Here is a 26,630-nt window from a genome sequence, read left to right as displayed (position 1 = left end):
TTAGATATAGCAGAGCTTCAGGACTTCATAGTTTCCTAGCTCCTCTTGCCACACGCTTGCGAGGAATTTGTCAGTCTATCGCGACCGAAAAGTAAAACAAAATAATTGCTAGTTTAAGTTTCGCTCGAATTGTAAGCAACGCTTGATGTTTCATCAAGGCTTAATAACTTTACGTCCGTAGATACTGCTCAGTTTTATTCGTGTAAAAATCCAGTAAATTCTCTGTTGTCGATGAGTGAGAGCGCCCGCCGATGCGTGTTTTGTACAGTCAGTAAACATGACAAATTGTACTTCCGCCGCACTTTGGTGTGAAAGCGTACATCGAACTCAAACAATAGCTCTATAGTTTTTAAATATGTTTAAGAATGATAAATGTTTGAGAACATATTAAAAGCTAAGCTGAAAATATGTGAATAAAGCAGAAACAATCAGCAAAGTTACGATGACGCTTTCTTTAATCAACTTGGAATAACGATTTCGATTTAGATGATCGAGTTATCAAAACTCCTTGTCTATTTTCATTTTCGCAGTGTAAAACTTCACTATGCTTATGTTGACGAAACACACATGATGTTAGTAGCCTTTTTTGCATTCGTGAAATTTGTTGCAGCATCTCAGCACAAAAGATAACGAAAGAAATCTTTGTCAAGATTTGTTGACAATTGAAAACACCGACTCGGACTTGAAAGTGCACGAGCTGCATGCACTATGCAAATGAGCTAATTGTACGCGTCAGACTTTCCTATCAAAAACTTTTGCAAACTCACCAAACAAGCAGAGACAATACGAAACCATCAAAACAGGTTTTGGTTATGATTAAACATTGTCTGAGAAACTCAAAAATTAACTCGATACCAGAGTAGAGAGTTTTCTTGCTATATTCTTAAGCATACGCGTAAGCTTACAACTAGCGTGAGCAGATCTTATTATTCATTCCCAGCGCGAGATTGAAGTCTTGTTTTCGACCCTGAAAAACCCACCTTTTCAGTTAGCTCAGAGCATAAAACTACATATAAGCGCCCTGGTTCGTATTCCCTGCCTTATTCCCTGCCATCGCTGTGAAAAATACGCAAGAGAATCTCACAACTCTCACAATTTGATCACGCAACGTGACGACATCCACGCGAGAGCCCCTGACATGTGCGTGAATCCGCGCGGATATATGACGTCAGGATGGCGCAATTTGTTCTAAAAATAGAAAAATTGTCCCATATCATAGGTGCGCGCGAATCCCGAGACTTGCGGTCTCCGTCCCCGATTATGGCTCCTGTCCTTTTTTAAACTTTTTGCGGTGCCTGTTACATTTTTTCCTGTCACCTCCCCAGTAAGTAAAACATTTGCGTATCTCGCACTTGTTTTGCGCGCGCACTACGCCATCTGCAGGTACACGTTTACAGTTGGATTTCAGTATAATTTTCGACAGATAACAGCTAGTTTTTCAGCTGGAAGACGTTAACAGTTAGTGGTAAGCGATATGCTGCTGTTCTGGTGTTCCTGGTTTAAGTACAGTTTCATTAAACTTGATTTGGTCACAGTAGGAAAATTTTGCTTTCAATTTAGTCATTTACAACAGAGCTGAATAACGTCTGCGCATGCGCGAGACTTTGGCGCCGAAATCCGATTTTGTCGTTTATTCGAGTTGATTTTCTGTTCTGTTCGTTCTACGTTTTGTTTGTCTGGTTTGTGCCAAGAAATGGACCTTAGAACTCAGTGGATTCATTTTTATCGTCAAGTTAACGTACAGGAATAATAAGAAGTATAGCACATGGCATGTAAATTGACATGAAGGAGTTATTTATGGTGATTTGCGAAGCTGGAATAACACGAGGTGAGTAAGTCTTAACTGATCGAATGTCGGTGAATCCGATGCATTTAAGCTCTTATTTAGAACAAATTTCAATTCTAAGAAATGAAATGACAGCAAAATAGATCCCTAAATAAACGTTCTTACTCTGTATTCAACGTCAACTCTCGCTTTTCTTTGTCCTCGAAAGCACAACTTCTCCAGTTTTGCAGCGCGGGGGAAATACCACGAGAGAAAAAAAATACACATCGTCCATAAGCTTATAGCGTATTTTTATTCTTTGTAGTCATTAAATCGTAATAAATGAATAAATAAATAATAAATTAATAATGTAAAGAGAGGCCCTTCAACAGTTTAAAAAATGCCTATTGCCTATGTTGCTTCAAACTTTAACTCCAGCTCCTAGAAAATAAACGTCAATTTTTTTTTACCTTAACATGACACTGTAGCTGAGCAACGCATGACGTAAAAATTACCTTTCTTTATCACGTCATAAGAATGAAATTTAGGGCCTAAAAATTTCAGTCACTCCTTAGATCACCTTAAACTTAAGTGTATATTTTAATTTCAATATAAATTTTGTTCAGAACTCGAATGATGAAATTCAGAAATTCACTTCAAAGAATACTGGATAATTAGATATTAAAGCCAGCTTTACACTGTAGATTTATGAAAGAACTCATGAATGTTATTTACAGTTTTCAACTATCACCTTGCCTAATTAAATGTTACTTTTGTTACTGTGCCAAGTGTATACTGGTAAGCGTTGAAAGTTCTGAACCAATTTAAAAGTTCAGGAAGGCTCGTGCATTCACAGTGTGCTACCAGAGCTCCAGTGTGGCCATGTAAGTGGCTGTCCACCAGCAAAAGTTGATTGTTTGTCAGTGGAATGAATGCAACAGTGTTTTCACCTAGTATGAATAGGTGCGCTGTCCTGGTTGTTGAGTTGAGTGTAAGATTCAAGTGGTGTAGAAGCGAGGCTGATGGAGCATTCTCATCCACGATGCTGACAGGGAGTTCTCTTCCAATTGTACCACTTCCAAGAAAACTTAAGTTGGACACACCTTCTCTAACACTTAAATATTGCGGTACTCCCTTGGTTACTCTATCATAATTCTGATTTCCAATTAACATGCCAGAGACTATGAGATATGCTAAGGTTGAGTTAAGGGGTGCTGTAGGATCAACAGGACTGTAAAGGAAATGTGTGAAACAGTTTTGCCATTGTTAGGGCTATGAGTACAAGCATTGCTTCCGCTCCGTCCCTGAATTGAAGATTGTGACAGATTTTTAGGAAAGTGCCAGCTTGAAAAGTGATGGTGCATTGTGACTGGAATGGATATGTTAAGGGTTGGTAGTCCAGAAATGAAAACTTGAGATGGGGGCCTGCCTTCAGGAGTTTGATCAGATGGTTGGTCTTGAAAGGTTTGAGATGGTCGTCGAGCTGGTTGAAGAAGTGTTTGTACTCTGTTGGCATTTGTGGGTTGTTTCACTGGATTATATGCATTAGTGGCATTGGTGATGGTGTTTCCCAAGCTTGTGAAGTGTAGTAATTACAGGTGTTGGTAGAGGGATTTGGGAGGTGCTGTTCTGTATCAAAATCATCATCATCAGAACTGTCAGAGCTATCATGTTCACAGGTGCTAGATAAGAGTCCTTTGTTAAATGATTGACTGAGTTCTTCAATTTTTTTCTCCAAAGGAATCCTACAGATGGGACATGGTCCAGTTGCCGATGCACATGCCTCGTGGAAGGTGTGAAAACATGCCAATCTTCTAATGGGTCTTCTAGAAGAGGAACGACGTGATGGTAGGTCACATAAAGCCTCTATATCAGGCTGCACCTGACCAAATTGTTCGTTTTGATATGATAACGGAAAGCTACATACATCCACATTTGCACCAAAAGATGGGAGTTCAAATGTCTGCCTCCCTTTTGGTTTACCATTTTTGGACGTTGCACGAGGAACCTATTAAAAAACAAAAACAAAAGGCTTACAATTTGTTAGGTGTATCATTTAGTGGAGGATGTGAATTGAACATGGGGCCAAAAAACAATAAACTGTAAACAACGCGTATATACTTCGCTAGCTTTGTCCATGTTTGTAGCTATTTTCTTAAATAATTCCAACAAATATTCTGCTGTCTTCCCAGCTATTTTCCAGTAGTTTGCTTCACTGGTGCCTCGTTGATATGTTGGAACGAACCATTCCTTGAAATATGCAAGAAATCCAGATGATCCTATTGTTCTAGCAGTGTTTTGGATTTCTGGTCCTGTACTCCAATTTCTTGTGTCTTTTCTCAATAAAGAGTGAAAAATTTCTACTTTTTTCTCGGTGATGATAGAAAGCCATTTCTGTTTCACTTGATAGTAAGCTGGATGAAATGTTTCCTGATATGCCATGTCACTGAGAAAAGAGAGGGTTGATTTGTTATAGTGTCTGCGCTGCCATGAGATGAATATTATGGACAGTTGGATCATTAAGTTCTCAAAGTCGTTTAGATCACCACTCCGGAATGCTTGGTATTGGAAAAACACAATTGGCACAACATGGTAAAGAAGATAAAGGACTGAAACAAACTCATGAGACTTGCATGAGCCAAATTTTGGCAGTATTTTGTCACGTACAAGGCTCCATCCAAGAAAAGCTGCTGTGACACATAATGTGGAGCGGTAGGGTTTAGGTTTCTTTGCAAGAATTCCACCAAAAACAGCTTTGTACATTTCATCAAAAAAGAACTTTAACATCAAAACAACGTCTTCCACAGCATTCAAGTAAACATGAAATTGTCCCTGCTCTGGAATGATTGTGGCAATTCTCTTTTCTTTTCCTTGTGCGATTAGTTTCTTGGGATAATAAAATCCTGGCCAGTCAGCTGGTAAAAGTAAATGGTAGCACTTCGCATACTCTTCTAAAGCTGGGTACATCTCAAATAGGTACAGTATCGCATCTCTATAATTTTCTTTGCTTTTCAACTCATGCTCAAAAACATCAAGCAGTGTGCAAGTTTCTAATGTTGCCAGCTCGTCTTGACTACCTCCATTGTAAACCCTGCAAATAGAAGAAAAAATATTCCTAAATCAATATCTTGTTATGCAACAAAAATAGGGTCTTACCTGTTTTCATTCAAAAGACTAACTGTATGTACGTCATTTCTTGCATTGACTGTATTAACTTTGCTGGATCTACCTGAGTCAGTTTGGGATGGATTTGGTGAAGGTACGTTGTCTGCATACTTCTCAAGGCATCTGCCATTATGCTCTTTACCACCTCAGAAGCAATTCCACCCTGGCACACTTTCACCTGTCCTTCTATGAAAACTGGTACTGGGCGGTGGAGAGGGGCTTGTGATGTCTTGGAAATTGCTGGAACGCTCATGTGGATGTCCAGTAAGCTGGAGGCCATGTGTACAGCTGTTGATGTTCTGAGCTTTTGGGGCACTTTTAAATGTTTTTGATGGTGACAATTTTCGTTCTTTTAAATTAATTTGTCCTAAGTGTCGCTGTGTTAATATTTCCTTTGTCTGTACTTGCTAAGTTGATTAGTATATTTTAGATTGTATTTGTGTTATTTAGATTATTTGATTTGTAGTTTAGTCGGGTCAGGGAACGGTTTTTTCGGGATATTTTTTAGGGGGTTGGGTGTGGGTGTATTAACCAAGTAGGGGACTTATATCCTATTGTTAAGCACCTGTACTTGTACGAATCTTACAAATAAATAAATAAATAAATGTGGTAGTCATCCAGCATGAATATCATAAAACATTTCAGCTGTTCAAAAATAAGAACATTTTATCAGATTTACAGAGATTTTATCCATCTCCCACAAATAACATGTCAATGATATAAAACTGTCTGTTGTTTTTGTAATCTTGACTTTTGTAACCTTTTTGAGAACAAAACTATTAGGCCAAAATATTATTGTGACAATATTTTAATTACATTTGTTCCCTTAGAAATCTGTTCTGCTGCAAACTGGGGATGGTTGTCAGCAAGTTCTTTCCTGAATTTTTCAATTGTTCGTGGGTTTGCTGAAAAGCCTAACACTTGACCAGCCGAAAGACCATCTAGCGAAAGGCCGCTCACTGATGCATGCAGTCCACTTGTTTTCTGAAAATGACTTGTTTTCTGTGATCTAAAAATAAAAATAACATTACAGAACTGTTAAAGATGTAATAATTTAATTATTCTTTTGATATGATTGCAACAATACTTATTATTGTTATTGACGAGATAAGCATCTCATTAATCTCTGTTTTGTGTGTGTGGGAATTTATGATATTATATATTTTTAATATTTACTACCAAAAATTTTTTGGCTGGATTTTGTTAAAAAATAATCATTTTTTAAATTATTACTTACCTAAAATAAGAAAAGAATGTGAAGTAACGCAACTATCCGCCTCTTTTGCAGGTCAGCCCGTTCACTTGTTAGTGCACCACGATCTCCTGTCAAGGCTTTCAGGAGGGTCTCCCAAAGACCAGGGGAATGTTTTGCAGCAAATTCTTGCATATCTCTGGGATCATACAGATTGCCCTGTTCAGTCCCATAATGTTTGTAGAGGGAAAGCTGGAGTTTTTTAACTTGGACTTCAAAGACATTTCTGAAAGAGATTGTTAATAATCTAGTATTTAAATCTACTCTTGCATATCTAAGTATCACAAATAGCATTTTTGGCTTTTTAGTCAGAGTCAAAGAATGAAAAGATTTTTGTTTGTCAGTGAAACCTTGTATCCCTGAAAGTTGACTTTGTATTGCAGTCAGCTCCTTTTTCAGTTCCTCACACTTTTCTTTTTCCACTCTGAACAGTTGTAGTGCCTCCTCTACACCAATATCATTTGTTAGCTGTTTTCTTTCTTTGTTTTTCTGCAATATTTAATAAAGATAATATTCAGTTTTGAGGTCTTAGAAAGCTTTGGTGGAAGTATTGGAATATGTATTTACATTTCTTATATATGAATGTTACCCTTCGTCTTTCAATGACTGACAATCCAGGTTGATTGTAGCAAGATGCTCGACATTTGTAGCACCATTTCGAGCCTGGGCGGTATTTCTTGGAATTTTCCCCATGGTGGTCAATGTAGTTGTACAGTCCCCTCGGTATGGCTGGCAATTTTGGACTGTGTGTTTCTGACAAAGTAGACGAACATCGATTGTCATCCTTCTCGATCGATCGCCAGTGCTTTAAACAAACTTTTGTACGAGGCGGTGTACCCGCAGCCCTTGCCAAAGCGTTGTTTAGTGGCTTTAAATCTCCGTAGCAGCTCTCCTTTCTTCGTCTCGTCTTTCCAGCGAGCCAGCAACCGTCATTTCCCGTCGTACGAGGAAGAAATATCCCCAACAAAACCCAGAACACGAATGTAAACATTGGGTTACAATGCCCCCGAAAAATATTTTCGCGTCCGCGTAAGTTTGAGGGCGAAATTATTGAAGAAAACAATTTTTTCACAACGTTCGACAGGCCTTACTTTTTCGAAATACTTATTTCTCTCCCCCAAATTCTAAGCAATTTCCTTATTTTTTAAATAACCGCCTTATTTTTTAAGTTTAAATACCAAAAAAAAATTACCCGCGAATCGCAGCCATTTTAAACCGCGCGCGCCTGAGCCCACGTTCCCATGCGCTGGGCTGTGACGTAGCCCTTTGCGTTATTCAGCTCTGTCGTCGTGTACCTGGTAGCGTGGTTGATTGCGTCATGTCAAGCCCCGCGCGCACGTGGCACTTAAACCATGCCTTGTGTGACGCACAGAACGTGTGCGCACTAACAAAAGTAGGCACCGTCCTTAATGTATATTGGTAGACTAAAAAGTCATTGTTGATGCGTGACACTTGGTTAAAAACGATTGAAGCGATACTGGATTTATAAATATCGGAAAGTGTCAAAAATGTTCTTGAAAACACAGACGTTTCGGGTATATGACCCTTCTTTAGTGTTAAAAAACCGTTAAAATACGCAGTAGATTTGTAACTACGTTAGATGGGCGCGCGCACGTAGAAAAATTGCGCGTGCATTGTTTAAATGTAGCTGAAGTTTATGTTTAGTCCATGCGGCTGCACTGTTCCTAGCCGAAAAATCAGCCTCATCTCCTGTTGTTTTCGCTGGATGTTGGTGCCACTACACAAACGCATACCACGCACCTGGACATCTGTGATAATATGGCCCGTAGAGTTGAAATGTTGGGCCACAGGAAATCCAGGAGTGTTCTTGCGTATGCTTCGCAAATGCTCACCAAATCGGTGAAACCGGTCGAAGCCTCAGAAGTCGATTTGGTGAGCATTTGCGAAGCATACGCAAGAACACTCCTGGATTTCCTGTGGCCCAACATTTCAACTCTACGAAGTGTTGCCATCAACAACATCTCGAGGAAACTTCGTTGAATCCGGGACCACGTGCTCGCTTGATTCTTGTTCAATTCCGAACAAGTTCTCGGCCGGTTCCTTCTCGTTTACAGCAAGCTGTAAGACATCAGCGGTTATCCTGCGAGCTTTTAAGACTTTCAGCTGATCTTCAATGATGGAATTTCATGGACATACCACAATAACTATGTTCTTGGTGGTCTTCACAGGAATAAAATGAGGTAGAAGGTGAAAGAGCATTGACTTGCCAAATCCAGTAGGTAGGACTCCAATAACATCCTGACCTTTCAGCATATATTCAGAACACTTCATTTGAAGACGTTTTAAATTTAAGGGTGGAAAATTACCGTTATTTAAGGAAAATCCGACTCGACGAAGCACTGACAAAAACTTTGGTTCACTCGACGAGACCGCCATCTTGAAAGTTCCGTTTAACATATGATAATTTAGTACACCCAAGATATTTGGGTGTTCTGAGATCATGTGACCAGCCGATCCCAGGGCCTTTTCCCGCCCCACCCCCAAGCCAGGGAAAAGACCCTGGGAACGAGGTTGCAATCAGAGCGCGCGCTTTGCTTTAGTTATGTTATAATTAATTCTTTACGCTAAAGCGAAAGCTTGAGTTTTTATCGGCCGTGGCTTTAGTAGTCGTTCACAAAAATTAGAATTGAACTTCGAAGTAATACTGAGCATTACCACTTTTGTTTTCTAAAGTCCAGGAAGCTGCTTTAAATCCGCGATCTGTATTCAAAACCAACTTGAAAGCGCAACGACTTTATAAACACAAGGTTGTATTTACCTTCAAGAGCATCCTTAATTTCCGTGCCAGAACTTCCTGGCCCCAAAACTATAGTTTTGACTCCTTTCTCGTTCAGGCTGGACACCTGGTCTTCCATAAAGATAATCAAAGGAAAAATAACAAGACAAACTGTCTCAACAACTTCTCTCTCACCATGTTCAAAAAAGTCCAACACAAACGGACTAATGTGGAATGTTAATCTCTCTTCAGACTCAGTCGGTGATCGCGACGACTGATGTATCCTTCAACAACTACGTTGATTCACTCCGATTTCTTCGAAACCAAGCTTCTCGAACAAGACATCTTGTTTCAGCTTACCTGTGTTGTGTGTAGCTTGCGAAGAGCTCCGGTGCAAAACGTGTGAGGAAGACCTTCTCTCAAAACAAACGTTGCGACTCTATTTGCCGACGAATGAACACATGTGACCTCTAAGTTTTAAAAAAGGCACTGTCGAGCGTCAGAAAAATCCACGAATGCCAAATATGCTCACTGACAGTTGCTCGGTGAAGGCCAAATTAGCCTCCTGACAATCCTGGCAGACTCGAGCCCGCCGAGTTATCAGCGGTTTCATTAATTAACCGCGCGGCCATGGGCCGAGCGCGGTTCTAGGTTTACCCGTGGTTTATTTTTTTTTTTTTGTCGGTGACCAGACGCAGACTTCCGCTCGGCAAAACTTTGAGTCACGGAACGTGTGATGTTTTTCCGCCAGAAGCTGTTAAAACATAAATACACGGACAATTTTACCGATATTGTTTTCTTTTTTGTGGGTAAAATATATTTTCTTTTTTTTTTTTATCAAAGCGTTGGATTTAAAGGGAATAATAAATACGCTGAAAAAAGGTATCACGTCAGCCATGGAATGCGCTGACGTTGCAGCTTTCACTTTCGCTACGTGACAAATACGATCGTGTTTACTTTGCAACTTTATTTCGGCAGAGGCGACGGTCATTAATTTATTTGTAATTTTGCTCGGCCAAACTTTGAGTCACGGAACGTGTGATGTTTTTCCGCCAGAAGCTGTTAAAACATAAATACACGGACAATTTTACCGATATTGTTTTCTTTTTTGTGGGTAAAATATATTTTCTTTTTTTTTTTTATCAAAGCGTTGGATTTAAAGGGAATAATAAATACGCTGAAAAAAGGTATTACGTCAGCCATGGAATGCGCTGACGTTGCAGTTTTCACTTTCGCTACGTGACAAATACGATCGTGTTTACTTTGCAAGTTTATTTCGGCAGAAGCGACGGTCATTAATTTATTTGTAATTTTGTGAGTATTTCTTGTGGTTTTACGCAAATGAAGTAAATCCTTTGACTGTTTCATCACAGCCAGTTCATAGATCGGAAGGAAAATTAAATATTTGCAAGCTAAGCAAAGAACGTGTCAGAACGTGCAAAGATTACGTCATTGATAGGGAAATAACCACCGTACTAAAGATAGCCGTAGATAACGCAATTCTTGAATTATGTGACTCGTGTGACTTCTTTGCTAACCCTTAACTCAAGGGAAAAAACAATTAAATTTAATCGTGACTTTAAAGAAAGAAAGCGGTTTGTAATAATGTTCGTATCTTCATGCCCATACATATCCCGAAGAAAGTTCCAGATTAAGACTACTACGTCATCGGAGATGTCACAACGGCTACGACTGATGGTGCGATAATAGAGTTTGTGTTGATCAAGTGCTGTGATGTCTACAGTAATCAATGAATCATCAAAGATTGCTTTGGAATATGCACTGCGTTGCGACTGTAGTACTAAGAAAACAGTTAAATTTTAAACGCGCGGTTATAAGATCTAACAGATCTTCTTGTTGTTATAATAATTACTTTTCATGTAATGTTCACGCAGCACTGAGGACAGTGAACAAGATGCGGGTGGAAAAGTTTCGCGATCGACGCCGGGTGGAAGCTAGATCGATATTTTTTTTTCCTTTCTTTTTTCGTTGTTTTTAGCTATACAATAAATAAATGCTCTGTGTTTATATCATTTCGCTCGCTATATGCGCATTTACCATACCGTGACCGTACTTCAACGACTTCGGTTTCTGCAAAATCCATACGAAGTCCGCATCCAGTGAGAACTTGTGCTGCTCATCGATTTTACGATCCTCGATGTTCTCATTTTCGGTGGCCGAGTCTTCTTTAACTAATATCTTCCCATTTCGGCCTTTTAAACAGCTTATTTTAATCACAGATGAACAGCAATTTAAAAGTAAGCCGCGAGCGTACCTCATTTGCATAATGTTTACAGCCCATCGCGCGAGCGACACATTTTCCCACAACTCACGATAACTCGTGTTGCGCATGCGCAATTCACGAGTTAATAAAAAGGGGGAATTTGGTAAGTCTTACTACAACTTAATGCTAATACCGGTTCAAACAAATCTTTAATTCTGCAAAATAAAAATAGATAAAATTTCCCTGGTACTTTACATTATCATCAAACAAGATTGCTTTCTCTTGTTAGTGTTAATTTGACTTTCCTATAGTTTCGTATGGTAGTTTTTATTTACAGTGTTGTTATATAAAATTTTTGTAAAATTGAACGATAACTCAGGGGAAACGTGTGTATCGGGCACATCATGATTCGACATTCATTCTCTGGACATGCATATTAACAGGTATTTGCTTCCCCAGCTGCTGTTCAGGGTCATTGTAATGTTAAGGCCCTGGCAAACTAAAGTTGTCGACAACCTTTAGTCATGAATAACACAAGACAGTGTGGGAAACAAATTATTAACAGCAAACTGCAAACAATAGTTAGGAGCAACAATTTACTTTTCCTCTGCAAAAGGGAAAACTTTCCTTAGATGTTAAGAACAACAGTTGATGTTATCTCATTATTCCTGTTTGTGGGACAGCCGTTAAAAAAAGTCCTTATCAGAGATTGTTGCCAGCGGAGAGAAACATCTGACATGCACAGCAAATGTAAGTTTAGCAAGCTCTTGCACAAGTTTATTTTTCTTTGGCCTCAAGTGCAAAAAAAACTTTATCACGCACTGATAGCTGTCGACAACTCTCTGGTCTATCAAGGCCCTTCGCACTTTTATTGTAAATATATGTAGTCATACTACATTATAGTGATAGCAGTTTGAGTAGAATTAAAAAAGAGAAAATACCTATTGTGAACTATACAGACACGTAACAGGTGTTGGGATCGTCACCATAAGAACATATTGGTGTGGATACCAAGACTCAGTTAAAACGGCATACTTAAAATCTGTGCAAATGGATCATGCATACATACATGCTTGCATTGGGCAAAACTCTATCATTGTAATGGCCGAGAAGTTTGAATTCCTATTGATAGAAAACATAGTTATCGCTGCTAGAAAATTAGTACTGTTCGCATCACCAAACTGGAAAGTCTGACACTCCGTGAAACAGGTCATGGTAAGCGACAATTGGCTTAATCTAGCCTTTTTTGGATGCATAGAAATAAAACAGATATGACTTAAAGTCACAAGTCCTCCTTTAAAATCATGAGAAAATTTGCAATAATCTCACACGACAGCATTGCCTGTACCATCTAAAATAAAATGCTGGCGTCAATGTATAATTGCACCTAAATCGTACTAGTATAAATACTGGAATAAATTTCCTGAATTTAGATTGGGCTCTACAATAGGTCACGTTCGATAGATCAATATTCTAACATGGCTCCGAGGCTTTCAGGACAAACTTCCGTATTTGGCGTTGTTTTCTTGGTATCCAAGTCTCTTTTGGGAATTGAGAGACAAGAAACTGAAAAATGTTACAATTTTGACCCAAAAGCCTCGGAGTCATGTTAGAATATTGATATATCGAACGTGGCCTATTCAAACCAATATGTTTAAGCAGTTCTATCGATTCACGCAAGTGTCAGACAACCGAAGATTCTCGGACTGTGCGTAACCACTCCATTTAATAGCCGTTACACATTGTTTATGCTTCTAAATGAAATAACAAAGTTCAAAGAGATGAAAATTAACATCAACATCCTGGACAACGGTCACTAAAATGGAATATACAAAAATCAAGTTGAACTTAATACACTGAAATAGACTGATTTTGAAGCACTCGGGACTTCAACATCAATACACTTACTTGAATAGTTTAACTATATAACTCTATATTCATGACAAAGTTCAAAATCAAATTGACGATGCCTACAAAAATGTTAAAAAATTTGGTTTCAATTAACCAGCATGACTTTATTTTTCAAGCTGTTCCGTAATCACTCGATACGGTATGAAACCCTGAGCTATAACGGCACCATTTTAAATCAAATTTGCCTTGATGGCAAGGCTTGTCACAAGCATTCCTTTAAACCTCAGCCTTGGCATCAAGTAGCATTTACACATTAAAACGACTTTGCAAGGGTCATTACATGTGTTAAATGACTGGCTCTAGGTTATCGTATATAAGTACAACAAACTTTGAAAACCACTGTCGAGATCCTAGCTAAATCAAGAAGCCAGACCAAATATCCAGATTGAGGATATTAGCCTGCAATAGGAACTCCTCATTGGTTCGCATCGCTCGAGAAAAGCTGATAATGATCCCACCTCTCAAAGAGCAACAAAAAATCAAATGTGCTTACCGAAGGATGATGGAAAAAAATGAATAAACAAAGATTTCACAGAACTTAGGTTGCGTTTCTTTAAGAAAATCCAAGATTGGATTCTTAAATCCGAAAGAATCCGAAAACGGATTTTGCGTTTCTTTACTAAACAGATCAATCCTTGCCCAGAGTGGATTCTTCGGTTCCTTTGATGCACCATGATCGAAGAGATCTTGGATTGATCTGTTTAGTAAAGAAACGCAAAATCCGCTTTCGGATTCTTTCGGATTAAGAATCCAATCTTGGATTTTCTTAAAGAAACGCACCCTTAATTTCACCATGTCGATTTCTGTACTATTTGCCAGCCAGTGTATTTTGCTCAAGCGTTTCGATTTTATTATTCAAGACAACAGAAGAAAATCGTTTCATGACAGTCAAGACATCAGCTGTTTTCACTTTAGATATGGACAAATCGTCTCAAATGGAAGAAAATGGGACGAACAAAATTTTTGTCACAAAAGTTGTGTGAAGAAATGATTGCATTTTGGTCGCTGAAATATTCATGGAGAATGGAACTAGCAAATAGAGACGAGTGCTAGCTTATGGGGAAATCAAAAAAGGCGGGTGGAAAGTGCAGCTAACCAAGCCTGTAAGTGTCTTGCCCCTTGCAAATTAAGATGACCAACACAAGGTGAGTTGTCCATCTGGAATTCACATTAAACGAACAAATCGTGGGAGGACTCGTCCGTACAGACGATTTGTCCGCTTTCTAGAGTGAAAATGGTCATAAAAGTAGTTTGTCAACACGCCTGACTTTGTGCCTCATTCTCGATGAACAAACACATTTAGATTTAGATTATGAAATCATTATAGTCTACTTTCGAGTTAACCAAGACTGCTGAACAAAATGATTGAAGACGCATCTGTACGAGGTTGGTCTCGATCTGAAGTAAAATATTTGCAAACACCCGTGAGAACATGAACTATGGAAAACTCTGCAGTGTTTCGTCTCACGCTTCATTACATTCGTGCCGATATTTTGTTAGCAATTTGAGTCTTAACACTTTTTGTTCAGCACTTTCGGTTAACTAAAAAACTGGACTATGGCAGGATTTGGTTGTTGCTTTTTTAGAATATTTTATTAGCATTAGCCGACTTTTGGCTGACTGAGGATTCTGAATTTCAAGGTTTAGGTCGCTCATCTTTGAAACCCCTAAAATCAAAATAAAAAAAAATTCTAGTGTTTTGCCAAACCAGGTCTTACAAATCAAGCAAACAATATTCTCTACTGCACTATTAAATCTTATGGCAATCATCATTTCTTCTGCCATCTGTGTTGGATTGAAGCCAACAACTGGAAATGTTGTCTCCTTCCCTTCTATAGGTTTGCCCTGTGTTTAAGAGAGACCTCTGACAGACAACCTCCAAAACAAGTTTATTTTGTGTGCCAGTTGAACCTATTTTCAATACCACTTTAATCCCCATTTTTGCCACATTACAGAAAGTCTTTAAGCATATTTTTTGGGCCAGCCAATATGAATTTTGATTCGATTGTATCATCCACTTGTATTATAATTTTTGTATTATTGTTGCTAGATTCTCACTTGGTGGGAATTAAGCCAAATGCTTCCAGCACACCGATGCAGTAGCTCAGTAACAAGTGTTCACACTGTCTATTGCCATAAACATCAACTCACACCCTTGTATGTTGAATAACCACTACTACTAAAGCCTTGCATTTGTCCCATTGGTTGGGGCTGCATCATTCCCATTCCTCTGTTTGTCATCTGCATCATGGGTATGTTAGACGACACAGTCATCTGATTCATATTTGCCCTGAGCATGTTTATCTGTGGTGCCACACCCATCATGGGGACACTTGAGTTCATTGGTGGAGCCCCTCCCATAGCATACATACTCTGCTGTGGCATACCATAGAGAGCCATTGTAGCTGAAGGCATTTGCTGCTGATTCGAGTACAACTCATTCATGCTTGGTTGTGCAGGTTTGTCCCTATGGCTCATTGGACTTAAATTGTCAAGACTAATGTCAACTGGACTGTTGGACCATGTTGTTGATTTAGCTGACTTCTGGAAGGAAATAGGAAAGATTAAATGCTTACATTCCACATCCTAGACAAAATAACGGATTGGTCCAAACTACGTATGCAAGTTTGGTGCTGCCATGTGCGACGCAATGATTGAATATAATTATCCAGCCTTTGAACAACCAGAGCCTGATCAAGGCCAAATTATAAATGGAGAAGAGGACTCCATTTTACTATCCAGATCATGAAAACAGCTGCTTAAGTACAGTCAAACCTCGATTATCTGGACTTGTTGGGACTAGATGAAATAGTCTGGATAATCGAGGGTCCAGATAATCGAAAATATGAATATTAAGGAAGAACAAAACTGTTTAAATAAAGCAACATTTAATCTAGAATGCGTTGCAGCCGGACGTGTCACAAAATCCCTGGCAGTTTAGACTGTCTGCGACGCAGGCTACATTTAATTGTGAAACAACACGTTTCCAAATCGTTTGGAAAACGATATGGTCTACTGTACATCTTGAACCACTCAACTCTGAGTCAATCAGAACTCATTCGAGTGTTCTTCATTAGTTACGACGCGCGCGAGTGCTGCTTTTGCTCTCCAAAAGCAAAACAAACTCACTTTTGACTGCACTTTTCGATACTATAGTTCTAAAAAGAATATTGCTATGGATCTTGATCGTGACTAATAAATATTCATGACAAAATCAGGACTAGAGAAAAAGTCCAGATAATCGAGGTTCGACTGTACCCAACTAGGACAAACTTTTCACTGTAGCTAAAAAGAAACAAGAACGGCAAAACCATACTTGAAGATTGATCTGATCCCCCCTTGGGAAGGGGGGATACGGATGACATGTCACCAACTGCGATATCCAAGAAGTTATGAAGGGCCCTCAATTTCACATCTACTTAATTCCCAGAAAGTGCCCTCTGGATGAACTTGATTTCTTCTGTGCAACTCATACTGACTTAGCCTTCCCTTCAGAGTCCTCGCCTTAACAGAAATCTGATGGTATTCTGCCAGAAAGTGAATAACTTTGCAATCCACTTTCAAAATTAATGTAATTTTCTATTATAACAGCGAATCTCTAGACTGCACAACTGCACAATCCTGTTTGGGTTTCTTTAGTGAACCACACCGTATACAGAAAATCTCATAATTCCTAAATTCTCTTCCACACTTGTAGCAGAACATAGGTTTGAAAAATACTTTTTCTAGACTTGATGATTCTTGGATTTGTGAAATACTTTCGGATTTGTGAAAAATTACTTGGGGAGCCAACAATTGTTTTAAGATTTGTAATAGTTTATGTAAGATTTTACAAACTCTTCAACAATGACTTCCAAAAAAAAAAATCAATTTTGTTTTTTGGGGACATTGAAAAATATTTTGTGATCGTCCATTGTAGGCTTTTCTAGGTAATTCTTTTCAGTTGTTAAATTTTCACAAACACGTGTAGGAAGATGTCAGTTTTTTCTCTAAAATAACAGCCATTACAAACTGCACAAGAATGTCTCTGAAGACTCATGAGTCCTTGCATTTCTTTTCTGCTGTGCTTTGACCACATACAAGTAAGAGTTTTTACCTACTATTCCTATGTTTTCAACTACTTAGCAATACATGTCTATTCTTCGGCACATGGAAATCACTGAAAAGATATCTTGGCCTTTTTGTGTTGTACAAAGTATAAATCTTCACTAGGACAGCGATCACCTTTCGAAGGGATGGTTGGCCGAGTAATGTTAATGCCTCTCGAGATAGGGATGCATGGCGTGGCCCACTTAGTGAACTGGATACAAGCAATTCCTTGACAGCAATAGTCAGCATGTTCTGTGTTATTTCCTGTACTGTTCTGTACTCTCTTAAGTATTTTTGTTCCGGTTTTCATGACGTGTTGGTGCAGTTTGCACATGATCAGTTACTTTGAATTTGTGGGCTTGTTACGGAGTGATGCACACTATCAGTTTCTTTCCCCTTGGTCTGTCACTTCCCAAAAACCAATTGTTTTTACATGAAAAAATGCCCTGTGTAAATAATTTAATTGGTTATTTTGATCAGCTACAACTTAGCAAATCAACAAATAGTGGCTTTGTATGTCTTCCATACTGGTTGTACAGAACTAATATGTTCTCAAATTATGAGTGCATACCTGCACGAAACGCATATGACACAAACAGTGATAAGAGAATTACATAGAAAGAAAGATGAGCACAAGAACTTAGCAAACCAAAATGAGAAAGACGAAACAATGGAAAGTGAAACGCTCACCTAAAGACAACTGATCTACCACCAAAAGTTAAGTTATCAAGTATTTTATATCTGCTGATAGGTCATGGACCCTATTTTTCACAATAGCAACAAACGTTTTCAATGATGCTTCATGTTGAATCAAACAACATGCAGAAGTCATATGAAAAAGCAGTAAACCCAAGGGAATCTCACAGTTCCAGTCAATGGCATGCCAAGTATGGTTATAAGGACTCATTTGCCTTGGTGCTGAAGAAACTTCTTATAGAACTTTTTATTCTACAATCCTGGCCAAAACCTTGGAACACTTGACAAAACGACAAATGGTGACGCATTATTTTGAAGTGGGAAGTCGTTATTTACTTTGCCGAACCCTTTCCCCCTAAAACAATGTTGGAATAGTGGGTCTACTTCGGACGAATCAACATCAACATTGTGTTGGGGGTGGGGAGGGGGAGGTGGACAGAAAGATCATATGCTGGCAAAAATGCAAAGTGTCCCAAGAGTTTTGACCAGGATTGTAGCTCACGTATTGTTCAGACTGTATTCTAACAGCACCAACTTACAACCATACACCCACAGAGCAGACCTATAGAAAAATATTGTGATGCCACTTTGGCATTTAGAGTGAAGTTAGATGATACAAGAGTCACTGTCAGCCATTTATTCACTACAATCGCTGTTTCTTAACATTTATCAATATCATCATTAATTTCAGCTGTACTTACCTGATGCAATGGAGTACAGTCTGCCATCATTGCCGAGGATGACTTTCCAGCCATCAGTGGCTTGGAAGGTGTCATGGCTTGTGATTTTATCAGTGCTGGCTGTTGACTTGTTTGAGATTGAACTAAAAGTTGAGAATTCAACAACGGTCCTTGCATTCCTCCAAGCATAAACTGATTTGGTAGTATTGCTGGCTGGGCTGGTTGAGGCTGTAGACCAGATAGTGCACTGGCTTGTGGTTGAAGAGCTGAATTCACTGCTATCTGGGGTTGGAGGGGAGACAGGTTTTGGTTTGAAGTTTGGGCTATTGGTTGACTTGTTTCAGCCTAATAAAAAAAAAAATAGCCTTTGTCTAATTGAACTAGTTAGCTTTCATAAAATGAAAGTTTATGCTCATTACCACAAAATATAACAGCTTTCCACAATGTTGAAAGCTAATGATGATACCTTTAGCCCAGTGATGCCCATTGACACTCGTGCTGATCAACACTAGCCTTGTAAATAGCTATGATCGTAGAGCCAACGTAAAATAAAACTGATTACTACCAAAATTACAGCAGGATTTATGGAACGAAAGTAAAACCCTTCACATTAATTAATTACCATTGTAAATAACACAATTTTGACCCATTCTTCAATTGAACACTACTTTATACATTATATTGACTTATTCTTGTTATATTTGACTTGCATTTGTAATAATGTTAGTGCAGTTAATTTTATGGAGTTTTACTTTTGGTGCTTATCATGTAGTTCCCCCCTCAACTAGACTATACATGTTCTTTTTGGGCGGGACTTGTGATATCCAAATTTCTTCTAATTAACAAATAAAGAAGCCTTGACTGTGCTCTGTTCTGTTGTAAAGCATGCAGGAAGCGGTAGAGCACAAAAGAAGTGTAGGGGAAAACACAAGACGAAGTCGAGTGTTTTTCCCCACTTCTTGAGTGCTCTACCGCTTCCTAAGTGCTTTACAACAGAACAGAGCGCAGTTGAAGCTTCTTTGTTTTATGATAAAGAATCCGATACTTTCCCTGCACATTCGGCTGAATTTTCAAACCAAACTTTATTTTCCAAACGAGTAAAAGTGGCGTCAGCCTTGCTCTGTTCTCTGATAAAGCATGCTAAAATAAGCCAATCACAATCCTTGTTAGAATTGTTCAAATAATTTGATTGGCTAACAAAGTGACAGCTATCAATTACAAACTGGACTTCAGCTAAGCTTTCAGTTTTGAGTGGTTTTGAGTGCCTTTCGAGAGAAGAACGATGCCTTCAAAGTTTGCTTTTTAGTTAATTGTCAAATAAGAATCTAAAGGCAGGCAAAGGTTTGTAGTCCATAGGAATCCGGCCATATTGTGGCTCATGAAACCGTGCACTTTTCCAATGGAAATCACGGAGCCAGGAGCTCAAAGCTTGCAGATAAAAATGCAAAATGCTGAGTTGAATTTGAAAGGAGCTACAGTTATTTAAGCTTTCGGCTTGCAGCAAGATTGCCTGAACTAGCGTAAAAGTTAGACAGACTAAACTGCTCCCACTGGTTCTACTCGGACCACAGAGGAGAATATCTAGAGCAAGCTTTGAGCTGACCGCACGTCAGTTCACTTCGCTGAGAAGACCAGAGAACAAGCGAGCGTTACTACACTGCATTTAAGTGTTGTTTTAAGCAATTGAGCATTTTTACGAAAATAAAGCTTCTCATCATAAGCAGAGACAGCTCAATTGTTGTTTTCTGTCGTTGTTTTACTTCTTAAGTATAATTTCCGCCTTCGTAACAGATATAATGTCTTTTATCGAAGAACTGGTTAGTTTGAGAATTTGTTTATTTCGCTACATGTTTTGTCGGAGGGAATCTGGCAAAACTTGTCATTTTAGTACAGTTTTCACACTACTGTTGCTAACAATGGTCTCCATGAGCCATATTTACTGTAGACAGAGTTTGTTTCCATTGCGTTTGTCTGAATCACAGGGGATGTTTAATTTGGGCCAAATTTGTCAAAATTCCGAAGCAAAAATTTGAAAGCCAGCTTACTGTCATCAACCCGTGCTCTGTTCTCTGACAAAGTACGCTGTTTCAGCCAATCAGGGCACGCGTTATACAGAAACTTTATTATAACATGTTTTAATAAGGATTGAATGCCTGAGTGAGCATACTCCTCGTACCACATATATGTTAAAGCCAAAGATATTTTTGATATGAGTAGGAAAAACTTCCACAAAACATGCCATGCCAGTTGAAGAAAAACCTGACTGTTCCTATCAACAGCACTTTAAATTGCAAATAACCACTTTCCATGATGTTGCAGTGAAAAACTTTTAGTGGGAACAAAGGTGACCGAAATACCAACAAAACCACAAAGAAAGGTAGAGAAAAACAAAACAAAACAAAACAGGAAACTAGTGAGACAATCTCAGATAGTGCAGAGTGTAATTTATGGCTCTGATGCAGTAGTCACACAGGTCCTCGACCCTGCTGTTCTCTCCCTTGGTAGTTAACTAGGCCATTTCCCCTTTGCAGAATATGAGCGGACAAAAACTTGATCAGACATAACTTTTAGCAGTGTGTGTGTTTCATGTTTGTGTTTTGCCCAAAAATAACTTACAATGACCGTTTGTCAAGATGGTTTTAAATTTATAGTAGTATTTTATCTTGAGTTTCGTCCATTTTAAGACCGAGTTTACCAGAGGACCAGGCAGGGGTGATACATGCCATCTCTCCTTTTTGGATGAAACTTTGCCAGATTAAAGGTACTACCCAACAACTCTATAAGACAAAGTGGGCTGGCTTTGTGACTTTTCCCTTAGGACTTAGACCACTCCCCCTGGTTTTTTTGCCCAAAATCCCCAAAATGTCACTAAAATAAGCATCAAATTTAAACACCGCTCCTGCTTACAGAATACATTGCATTTTATTGGTGTTTCACACAAATAAAGATTGGACCTATCTTAGTTCACACCAGGAATTTCAAGTCATTTGAAGTGACAGGTGCCAATTAAGGAATGTCATTTCCTACCCATGTCACGCAACATTTAGCTATGAGGCAAATTAGCTGAAATTCTGACTCAAATATTGCTCAAGTCACACTTTCTAAATCAAAACTAATTTCATCACAGTTTAGAATCACCCTTGGCTGTCCATTCTTTGTCACCTTCACTGTCCTCAGGTGTTCCTCCCACACATAGTTGTGAGGATTGTCACATTTCTCACCTCACTGGCATAATTCTGCACAGGGTACACCAATTTTTTTTGCATCGAAAGTGACCAGTTGTGCAGTCTGTAGTACATCCATGATCCACATAGTATAAGCTCAGCAGTAATGCCTCAGGTGCAGGCGGTGGCAACATCCAGTTGATATCAACTTGACCATCTCTAATAAGCCATCTGTGGCTCTCAGGGGATGGAATCTCAGGATTTGCATCTGGTGCATGACGCCAGATGGTGCTTGGTAGTTTGCGTGCATTGTGTGATTTCTTAGTGCATTTCTTAGGGCAGTGGCTAGACCTTGCTTGGTGCCGGTCTAGAATGGAACAGTAAGGCGCCTCCTTCCCTCCACTGGCCTGGGTGGACACCTTGGGCAAGTGTCAGTACACCCTTAGCCTCCCTTGACCAGGGTTACGGTTCCACTGCCTTGTGGTGGCTAGGGATAGCCAAAGGTTATGGGAGCAAACCCTGAAAGAAAAACCGGAGTGGAGTCCCGATAGGCGGTTGCAGGGCATATTTGTCACCTTCCGGCAACTCCTGCATCCTGGTCCGTCCCCAGTTGTCTCGACCTTGTCTTGCCACTGGACCCAGCGCATCAGGACAAGAGAGTGAGGCTGATCCTGCACAAGTCTCCCTCACTTTAATCCAAGTCACACACAAGTCATGACATCACCACCAGGTGAGGATACACTGGGAGCTGTAGTCATGAACCTGCACACAGGCGGCTCAGGACAAGTGGTCGCCCTTCACTGGACCGAGGCAGCAGTGGAGTCTGGCAGCCTCCTGAGTGACCGAGCAGCCCCCTTCAGGACCACTCTGCTCGCCTCTGTAGCATGAGGACGGGGCTAGAAAAGGTGCCTTAAACATAGCCAGCCTTACCTCGCCCTGGCCAGAAAACCGCGACTGGCGGGGATCCCTTTTCTGCGGTCGAAACCAGAGAAAGAAGAAAACAAAAGCACTCATCTTAGCGTCTTGGAATGTTAGAACTCTGCTTGACAACACTAAAGCGAACAGGCCAGAGAGAAGGACTGCCTTAGTGGCTAGGGAACTTGATCGCTATAAAGTTGATATCGTGGCTCTCAGTGAGACACGCTACGCCGACAAAGGCCAGCTGACAGAGTCTGGTGGCAGCTACACATTCTTCTGGAGCTGATGCAGCTGCGAAGAGCGGCGGGAGGCAGGAGTGGGATTTACCATCAAAATGACACACGTCCATAAACTTGCCTGCATTCCTGAGGGTCTCAACGATCGCCTCATGAAAATGCAGCTGCCACAAATGCCACCTTGATAAGTGCCTACGCCCCAACCATGACCAACCCTAATGAGATCAAAGACAGGTTTTATGAAGAACTTGACTCCCTCATAGCCTCTGTCCCTAAATCAGAGAGGCTCATCATCCTTGGCGACTTCAATGCACGCGTCGGCAATGACCACCAAGCCTGGCCTAGACCATCGGAAAACACGGAGTAGGAAAATGCAACAGCAATGGTCTCCTCCTGCTCAGTCTGTGCGCCTCACACAACCTGGCCATTACCAACACCATGTTCCGCCTGCCAACCCACAACAAGACAACATGGATGCATCCTTGTTCACAGCACTGGCATCTCATTGACTATGTCATTGCCAGGGCCAAGGACAGGCAGGACGTACAAGTGACCAAAGCCATGTGTGGCGCCGACTGCTGGACAGACCATCGCCTGATTATCTCAAAATTGAATTTTGCTATCCAGCTGAAGAGAAGACCTCAGCGGAAGTCCCCAGAAGACTAAATGCTAAAAAACTCAAATGCCCTGACACTGTTCAAAAACTCAAACTAAACCTGGACAACAAACTCGAGAACCTCCAACCCAATCTTGAAAGTGTCGAAGAGAAATGGGCATCATTCAGGGACGCAGATCACTCTGCTGCCCTGGAAACTCTTGGCCCTGCTACCAGACACCACCAGGACTGGTTCGACGAGAACGACAGAGAGATACACTTTTTGCTCGAAGAAAAAAAAAGTATGTTGTGGGCCCTCCAGAACGACCCGACCAATGTGGTGAAGAAAGCTGCCTTCACCAACATGCGCAGCACAGTCCAAGCTAAGCTCCGCTCTATGCAGGACTCCTGGCTTAGCGCCAAGGCTGATGAAATCCAAGGATATGCCGACAGACACGACCCAAAGAGGTTTTATGATGCACTGAAAGCTGTCTACGGACCACAGTCCAGTGGATCCTCTCCCCTACTTAGTGCAGAAGGCTCAACCCTGCTGACCGACAAGAAGCGGATCCTGGACAGATGGGTAGAGCACTTTAACAATGTGCTCAACCGCCTTGCAGCTATCAATGACCAAGCAATCACACGCCTCCCTCAACTGCCAATTAACACAGAGATCGACACCCCACCTACATATGAAGAGGTCAACAAAGCCATCAAGCAGATGACCACAGGGAAAGCTCTAGGTCCCGACGCCATTCCTGCTGAGGTATACAAGACAGGTGGCAAAACCATTCATAGTCAGCTGACAAGCCTGTTCCAGTCTATGTGGTACCAAAAGCACCTGCCACAAGAATTCAGGGATGCCACAGTTGTGCACATCTATAAGCGGAAGGGCAATCGTCAGGCATGCGATAACCACAGAGGAATATCCCTCTTGTCAAAGCAGGCAAGATCTTGGCCCGTGTCCTGCTCAACCGCTTGCTGGAGCACCTGGAGCAAGGCCTAGGGACTAGTGACATGATCTTCGCTGCTCGTGAGCTCCAGGAGAAGTGCATGGAACAGGATTGCAACCTCTACATGACCTTCGTTGACCTGACCAAGGCCTTCGATACAGTCAGCCAGGAAGGCCTCTGGAAGATCATGGAGAAATTTGCCTGCCTGAGCACTTTCATCACAATCGTCCGCCAATTCCATGACGGCATGATGGCGAGAGTCCTCGATGACGGTGAACCATCCGAAGCCTTCCCAGTGACCAATGGAGTCAAACGGGGTTGTGTCCTGGCCCTGATGCTGTTCAGCTTGATGTTCTCAGCAATGCTGTCTGAGGCCTTCAGGGAATGTGATCCTGGCATCAACATCCGGTACTGGTCCGATGGGAAACTGTTCAACCCCAGGAGGCTGCAGGCCGTTACTAAGGTAAAGGAAACTATTCTTAGAGACTTTGTCTTTGCTGACGACTGTGCCCTCAACGCCAGCAATGAGCAAGAAATGCAAGCGGAGATGGACAGTTTTTCCACAGCCTGCAACAACTTCGGCCTCACCATCAGCACCAAGAAGACACAAGTAATGTACCAGCCAGCCCCGAACAAGCAGTACCACGAGCTGCAGATAACGGTGAATGGTCAGATACTACAGGCAGTAGAGACTTTCACATACCTGGGCAGCACACTCTCTCGCAATGCAAACATTGACGCTGAGATCAACAACAGAATCTCCAAGGCAAGCAGCGCGTTTGGGAGACTGCGGGAGAAAGTCTGGGAGAGAAGAGGAATCAGCCTCAATACCAAGCTCAAAGTCTACCATGCTGTGGTCCTCACCTCTTTACTCTATGGCTGCAAAACCTGGACTGCGTGCAGACGGCATGAGAAGCTGATCAACCATTTTCATCTGCGGTGCCTCCGAAACATTCTCCACATTCGCTGGCAGGACAAAGTCTCGGACACAGAAGTCCTGAAGCAGGCAGACCTTCCCAGTGCCATTAAGAACTTGTTCCACCTCCAGTTATTTTAACTTTGACAGCTCCTACACTAGCATGTTTTCCTCTCTTGGGATTCTTGATAGATACATCACAATATCTATCTGTAACAAAATCAACACGTCTCGCTAAGGTTGTCTGGGGAACAACTAAATGAAAAACAGAAGTCGCCAACTCTTCAAATGTCCTGGAATTTCTTTCATTGCTTGAAGTACAACCATGCCATCAACAATCAATGCTGCAGTGGGTGGATCAGTTGGTTTGACTCCTTCAATCAGCGTTTCCAGTAACTTAGACTTGACAGTCTTGCAGAGGGACCCATCCACTGAAGCCAGAGACCACGGAAAAGGACCTAGGGAATACTGGAAGACTTCTTGTAGATCCCTATCTCTTGTCTGAGCGACAATGAGAAGACGAGCAAAGAGCATCACTTCTTTTCCACCTATCTTAACAGGTGAAAAGGCCAGCTTTAGTTTCGGTATTGGATCATGGAAGGAAATTTCATTAGTCGTCAACCTCCTCCTGATAAAAGCTGTCACTGCTTCTTTACCCTTATCGTAGGCCGTACAGGTCTTCTTCCACCATCTTTGAGGCCATCATTCCTGATGCAATGTGGCAAAGTTCATCAGGGTCAGATTGTAGAAACAGATTGACCCAGTCGCTCAGAGTGGACAGTACCTTCCTCACATCAACATTGATGTGACATTTCGTGAACTGACATCCCCCCTTTTCCTTTCTCCTTAATTACACCTTCACCATTTGGCGTGGATATTCCAGCAATCTCACAGCAAGCTTGGGTGATTGCTGCCTGCTCATGTGAGGTTAGTAGCCATCGCTGCTCAGTTCCCTTATTCAGGCTAAACGTTACAATTGCACCTTTCGATTTTGTCTCTATTAATAGTCTGCTCGATCATCTGATCAACAGCTAATTGACTGAATGCACTGCTTGAGTGTTGAACCACAAAGTTGCCAGTTTTGAATACTTCATGGGCAGAAGGGTGTACATCTTTGTGTGACATCATGTCACACCAGTGGACTGATAGGTATCTGGAGAAGTTGGTTCAATCATAGGCGAACATCCAAGGAAGCATGTCAAGAATACAGGCGGGATGTAAGTTCCAATCACCCTCTCTGATTGACTGTATGAAACACAGAAGCAGACAAGCCATTTCGATGTACGATCGCCAATAGGAACTCATCTTCCTGCTTGACCGTTTGCCGAA

At 40.8% G+C, this 26,630-nt stretch overlaps 2 protein-coding genes and 1 pseudogene across 5 annotated transcripts in view; 1 reads left to right on the top strand and 2 right to left on the bottom strand.

Moving 5' to 3' along the window:
• Positions 1–6,653: 6,653 nt before the first annotated feature.
• Positions 6,654–11,242, bottom strand: LOC149117958 (uncharacterized; annotated as a pseudogene).
• A 91-nt stretch (positions 11,243–11,333) lies between these two features.
• LOC110068958 (clathrin interactor 1-like) overlaps positions 11,334–26,630 on the bottom strand; it is a 102,324-nt gene continuing 87,027 nt past the window's right edge. For 3 of the 4 annotated variants that reach the window (XM_089288239.1, XM_089288230.1, XM_089288232.1), the window contains 2 exons: positions 18,541–18,864; positions 11,334–15,598 (listed from right to left, as the gene is read on the bottom strand). In XM_089288239.1, coding sequence (XP_089144365.1) covers positions 15,197–15,598; positions 18,541–18,864 — 726 coding nt within the window. In that variant the 3' untranslated portion in view covers positions 11,334–15,196. The remainder of the gene's footprint in view (positions 15,599–18,540; positions 18,865–26,630) is intronic. The other variant, XM_089288237.1, reaches the window with a different exon arrangement.
• Positions 22,398–24,438, top strand: LOC149117957 (uncharacterized). Its single transcript, XM_089282989.1, has 2 exons — positions 22,398–22,562; positions 23,362–24,438. The coding sequence occupies exons 1-2, from the start codon at positions 22,398–22,400 to the stop codon at positions 24,436–24,438; spliced, it is 1,242 nt and encodes a 413-aa protein (XP_089139115.1).

This window comes from Orbicella faveolata, unplaced genomic scaffold (assembly GCF_042242905.1).
Source record: "Orbicella faveolata isolate gen_17 unplaced genomic scaffold, um_ofav_v1 contig_1, whole genome shotgun sequence".
NCBI classification, from domain to species: domain Eukaryota; kingdom Metazoa; phylum Cnidaria; class Anthozoa; order Scleractinia; family Merulinidae; genus Orbicella; species Orbicella faveolata.
This window is presented reverse-complemented; position numbering and strand designations above follow the sequence as displayed.